Below are 5,965 nucleotides of genomic sequence, written 5' to 3' on the forward strand. Positions count from 1 at the left end.
GAGAATCAATGCTTGCCGGAAGATTTGTCTGTTCCTGTATTTTCTCCATTCATGTGTTCACTTTGTGCAGTTTGTGGGCAAGATATGTTAACGTTTGTATCCAAAATGAGTGACATACTCCCTATTAAACTTATACCATAAATTAAATTGCAGGACACAAATGATAACTCGACAGCAATATGTAGTAGTGCAGTGATATTGCAGTCAGCACTATAAGCCCAGCCATCAGCAATGTAGTCCTATTTGTTGCTAGATACATTTAACTCTGGTTCTCAGAGTGGATTAAATTGACCCTTACAAGTCTGTAACTCTGACATTATACAAATGGACCCGTTCCATTTGTATAATGTCAGAATTAAGGGAAATTCTAAAGTTTGAGAACCTCTGATTTAACTGAATGATATTGCTCAAACTGAAATACTGCTATAACCGTTAGCAGCTTTCCGTAGACACTAGCGACATCGCGTGGCCATTTAGTGTCAATGAATCGTGTTTCCCAAACTTTTTTGATCAAGACTCTTTCAAGACCCACAAGAGAAATCAGACATTTGCCCATGCGTTTGCCCAGGACCCAAACTAGTGAAAATAGCAGATCTAAGCTCACAACGCCGGTTCGCGTTCGGTGTGAGCTTGTATGGGCTATTTTCACTAGGCTACTTCTGAAACATTTGTTTTCAAATGTATGGAATTTCTTAGATTGTTCTTTGATTTCTTCATGAAATGACTTGAAAATCATTGAATTCGTTTTTAATCCATTACAAATGTGGAAAATGTGAAAATAATAAACGAAATATTACTGAAATTAAAAACAAAATGTAGAAAACAAGAAATAAAGGGACCTATAAAAATGTGACACTGGTTCCCAATGTTGATCCGATTTATTGTTCCCCTCCATCCTTGAGGTTGGGGGCGGCGCCATCGGTTCAGTGGGCCTACGTATATTAACGACACGGCGGCAACATGGTGGACTCGAGAGAAAAAGCTCTGCAAGATTACAGAAAGAAACTGCTTGAACACAAAGAAGTTGATGGACGTCTTAAAGAATGTATGTAATTTTGACCTTTGAGTTTCCTGCTACTATCAGACGATATCTTTTGTTTTTGCAACGTTTGCAATGTTCGCAATTTCGAGCAGGCAGCTGTGAAATAAGTAGGCTAGGCTACCGCTACATCTGCTGCGTCAGTGTGTCAGTTACCAAAACAAAACATTACATGGTTAAAGATAAAGCCTTTGAAACGTTGTGTTGAGCAGTAAATATCATATATTTGAGTGTGCGTTGTACCTTCTGTAATCCACAGTACGAGAGCAGCTGAGAGAACAGACCAAACAGTATGAAAAGTCAGAAAATGATCTGAAAGCGCTTCAGAGTGTCGGGCAGGTAAAGGGATGCTTTCAGACATAATTATGTCCAATACTGTTTCATTGGCGTGATGCTTGCTCCCAGCCTCCCTAACATTGTATTTGTATTCTTCAGATTGTTGGCGAGGTCCTCAAACAGCTAACAGATGAGAAATGTAAGTCTACACGAATTCAATTGAATTGATCTGTCTTTTAGATCACTTCTGGTCAGGAGTGTAATAATTGACTTGTCTTTAACCTATGATTCCTTTCACAGTCATTGTTAAGGCAACCAATGGCCCAAGATATGTGGTTGGATGCAGAAGGCAGGTAGGCAGTAGGCACAATCGTTATATAAACATTTTGATTATTTAGTGTCTTCATGTACATAATATTGTGTATGTATGTTTTTAAGCACATTTACCTTGGATGGAATATTTGTCCATATGCATGCAAACAGCTTGCTAATAATGGTGTTAACTGTGACCTCTTTTTGTGTTGCAGCTGGACAAAGCCATGCTTAAACCAGCTACTAGAGTGGCCTTGGATATGACAACATTGACCATCATGAGGTGAGCAGAATTGCTGAATGTGTCAGCATGACAATAAATGCGGTGAATGTTGATGGTATGATCATATCAACCATTACCTTGAGTGATGGTCTGGTCATTCCTAGCAATTTATGGCTTTATGTGTGCATCACATTCAATAGATAATGTAATATAATTGTTCTTATCTTCTGCAGATACCTGCCTAGAGAAGTAGATCCACTGGTTTACAACATGTCACATGAAGACCCAGGCAGTGTGTCCTACTCTGAGATTGGAGGCTTGTCTGAACAGATCAGGGAGCTCCGAGAGGTACAGTACACTGTACAACATTTCAGTTTGGCACTTGATGCATGGAAGCCCTCAATTTCATATGCCTCCTTTGCAGTTTTAATAACTGATATATGATTAGCTTCTGTCACAGTATTGGAGGGCAGATCGTTTTATTTGATCGCAAATTGCAAGATACTTGGAAACATCATGTTATGAGTTTGTTATCTCATCAGTTTGCATCTCTGTTGTTTCAGGTGATTGAACTGCCACTCACCAACCCTGAACTGTTCCTGAGAGTAGGCATCATCCCACCCAAAGGATGCCTGCTGTACGGACCCCCAGGTGAGAGGCCTATTTACGTCATTACAGCTCCTAAACGGTAAGCTACTTGAAAGTTGTGCAAAAAGGAGTAAGCATGCGCTCATCTCACAGGAAGCTTTTTGCAGGTGCTAGTATAGGTTAACAACGATCAAAATGAGAACCAGCACGTAATTTGTGATGAGCTGCAGCCAGCTCGCGGTTTTTGACTGACTGGTCAGACAGCTAAAAATACCTCACACTATGCTTCATGCTCCCAAAAGTTTATTTTTGGGGGGGAAGCTTGTGCCTTGCATCATGATGTGAGTGTGAATGAGAGAAATTAATGGACTGAAATAAAGGTGCTACATAAATGCACCATTTACTATTTAACTTTAAGCCTTCATCAGGTAAAGTCTTCATAGGTAATGTAATTATTACATAACTTCCAGGTTTAAACTATACTAAGTAGTTTATGTGTGTGTGTGTGTATATATTTAATGTTTTATATTGACTGACAGTTCTTTTTTTTTATTGTGTTTAGGAACTGGAAAGACTCTTTTGGCTAGAGCAGTAGCCAGCCAGCTTGACTGTAATTTCCTAAAAGTGAGCTGATATTAATTCACAGGACATTGTTAGTCATCACAACCGATATTTCTCACTAACTCTCCGTCTCTTTTATGCATTCTCTTTCTCTGTGCCATGCTCAGGTGGTATCCAGCTCCATTGTGGACAAATACATTGGAGAGAGTGCCAGGTTGATCAGGGAGATGTTTAACTATGCCAGGGACCACCAGCCTTGTATCATCTTCATGGATGAAATTGATGCCATTGGTAAGTTGCCAATAAATATCTGGGCCTTAAAAAGGATTCTCTTACTAATTTGTTTTATTTATTATTTATTGTAAAATACTCGTACATACAATGCAAAGTATACAGATCCTTCTCGAAAAATTAGAATATTGTGTAAAAGTAAATTTTCTTGAAAGTTTCATATATTTCTTGAGACTTTCATATATTCTAGATACATTGGACATTCAGTGAATTATTCCAAACCTTTTTTTGTTAAAATCTTGAATTTCTATGGCATGAATATCAAAAGTCCATATTTCAAATATTACACGAAACCACTCAAAACAAGGATTTATAACAGAGAAATGTCAACCTTCTGAAGTCAGAGTTGCTTGAAGTCCAGTGAGAAGTTTCCGAAGTCGGTTATGATTTGGGGTGCTATGGCATCTGCAATGCTTTTTCACACAATATTCTAATTTTTCGAGAAGGATCTGTATAAGAAGGTGTTTTTTCTGTTCCGGTACTTTCCCATAGCTTTGCTTGATTGGCTCGGAGGTGTGTTCGAACTGGAAACAGTGAACACATGACACTTTCACGTGATTGTGTTTGCTGCTGCTGCTGAGCCAATCAAACGCATCTATGGGGAAATGAACTGGAACAAGAAACTGTTATGATACCTTCTGTAAATCAGGACTACAGCTACAGTATGCAGAGAGCCTATTATAGTTCCTAAGTTTAGAATGTTGGGACACCATAAACAATGCAAAAGACAGTAGTGGCTCCTGCAATTATACAAGTCAGTGGAGTTTGTGCCCATCTTAGCTAAACATGCTGGTTTAAGTGTAAACTCTACATACGATTGCATAAAGTTTGCTGTAATTGTGATGCTGTAAGACCAGTCTTCAAATCTTACAACCTATTTTAATGTGTAGGTGGCCGTCGTTTCTCTGAGGGGACATCAGCAGACAGAGAGATTCAGAGAACTCTGATGGAAGTGAGTGTCACTGGCTTATTAAATTACCTAATTACAGCATGCTCTCAAAGCCTTTACACTGTTAATTTTTCATGAACAAAAATAGAGTGAGAAATCCACTGCTCACCCAGTATCAGACAGAATGAAAAAGGCTTCTCTCAAATCTGTGGAAGAATCTTTTTCTTTTTTTGTTTTTTGTTTTCTTTTTTTCATTTGTGAGCTTTTGGTCAGAGATCTTCAATCCTTGAAGAGGGTCTCTGAACAAAAGCTCCCCAATGGAAAAGATTCTTGCACAGATCTGATTCTGCAGATGCCCTTTTCATTTGATTGTTAACAAATGGTTTTACATGTTTTCTAAATCAATTCATTGTATCACACACTGTTTATGGTTACACTTAAAGCTTGGATAATAAATGTATTATTCATCAGTGCTATCCCTGTGTATTGTGCATCATGTCTGCAGCTGCTGAATCAAATGGATGGTTTTGACACCCTGCACAGAGTAAAGATGATAATGGCTACTAATCGGCCTGATACACTGGACCCTGCCTTACTGCGACCTGGGAGACTGGATCGTAAAATCCGTATGTTTCCCCTATCACACTAAGAAATATTCACCTTAGTTTTTGATTGAATCTGAGTTGTAGTACTGTTTGAATCTCTGAGTTTTAGTACTGTTTCCACAATGTTCTTTATCGGACACATTGCAAATACAATCAAGTTTCGATTTCAGAATCTTTGTGTTTGCAGATATTGAGCTGCCCAATGAGCAGGCTCGTCTGGACATTCTGAAGATTCACGCTGGACCGATCACCAAGCATGGAGAAATAGGTCAGTCTTTGAATAAGGTGGTTATCCTATAACCTACAGCACAGGGGCTTTAGGTTTAGCTGTCCTCCTCTCACCGATATCAATATACAGTAGCTGACACCAGTCATGTTATTTAATCTACTTCATATTTGTATGCAGGATCAGTATCCTCTCTTAAGGTATCTCTTGAATTTTGTCATTGCTAGATTACGAGGCAATTGTGAAGCTCTCTGATGGATTCAATGGTGCTGACCTCAGGAATGTTTGCACTGAGGCAGGTTTGTATCTACATTAATTTGGATAAAATAATGGATTTTCCGGTGGTAATCTTATCAAACATTGAAATTTCTCATTGCCTGTTACTCTGCTTCTTCCCCAGGCATGTTTGCCATCCGTACAGATCATGAGTATGTTACCCAAGAAGATTTCATGAAGGCTGTACGAAAGGTTGCAGATTCCAAAAAACTGGAGTCCAAGCTGGATTATAAGCCACTGTGATTCCCCTGTTGCCACGAGGACCACTGGGGAACATCTGAGGATTTATATTACTCCCTGTACTTTGTATCACAACACTATCAAATTCAGACAAAGATATTTAACAACCTAAATGACATCCCATGAGGATTATATTTGGGTGTAAGGGTTACATTCTTCCAATGTTGGTGGGGGAATTTTGGGTAATGTTGTGGTTGTCCTTTAGCCTTACAGTAATGTGAATCATCTTGGGATCACAATGTAAGGGGTTGATAACAGGTAACAAGTGATATTAAATGTACAGCTTTTCTTAATATTTTTTTTTGTTTGTTTTGTTTTTGAAAATAAATCATTTACATCAACATACTTTCCTTGAATTGACTCACTCACTCAAGGTTGTCTTCAGAATAGGAAAACTTTTTGTTTTTGTTTTGTTTTTGAAAATAAATCATTTACATCA

At 38.4% G+C, this 5,965-nt stretch overlaps 1 protein-coding gene across 1 annotated transcript; it reads left to right on the forward strand.

Moving 5' to 3' along the window:
* Positions 1-910: 910 nt before the first annotated feature.
* LOC308305543 (26S proteasome regulatory subunit 10B) lies at positions 911-5,965 on the forward strand. The gene is made up of 14 exons (XM_080750352.1): positions 911-1,045; positions 1,299-1,378; positions 1,475-1,514; positions 1,616-1,668; positions 1,843-1,910; positions 2,084-2,198; positions 2,414-2,501; positions 3,001-3,062; positions 3,167-3,290; positions 4,181-4,242; positions 4,685-4,805; positions 4,972-5,052; positions 5,238-5,309; positions 5,411-5,965. Exons 1-14 carry the CDS (start codon positions 961-963, stop codon positions 5,527-5,529), a joined length of 1,170 nt encoding a protein of 389 aa, XP_080606478.1. The 5' UTR covers positions 911-960; the 3' UTR covers positions 5,530-5,965.

Source organism: Nannobrachium achirus, assembly GCF_963921795.1.
Source record: "Nannobrachium achirus genome assembly, chromosome: 20".
Classification (NCBI taxonomy): Eukaryota; Metazoa; Chordata; class Actinopteri; order Myctophiformes; family Myctophidae; genus Nannobrachium; species Nannobrachium achirus.

What these genes read in the sequence shown, in the direction of transcription:
- LOC308305543 (XM_080750352.1), top strand. Translation starts at nt 961, where the DNA reads ATGGTGGACTCGAGAGAAAAAGCTCTGCAAGATTACAGAAAGAAACTG. An exon ending in CCTGCTGTACGGACCCCCAG is followed by an intron (nt 2,502 to 3,000) that starts GTGAGAGGCCTA and finishes TATTGTGTTTAG; the next exon opens with GAACTGGAAAGACTCTTTTG. An exon ending in CACCAAGCATGGAGAAATAG is followed by an intron (nt 5,053 to 5,237) that starts GTCAGTCTTTGA and finishes TGTCATTGCTAG; the next exon opens with ATTACGAGGCAATTGTGAAG.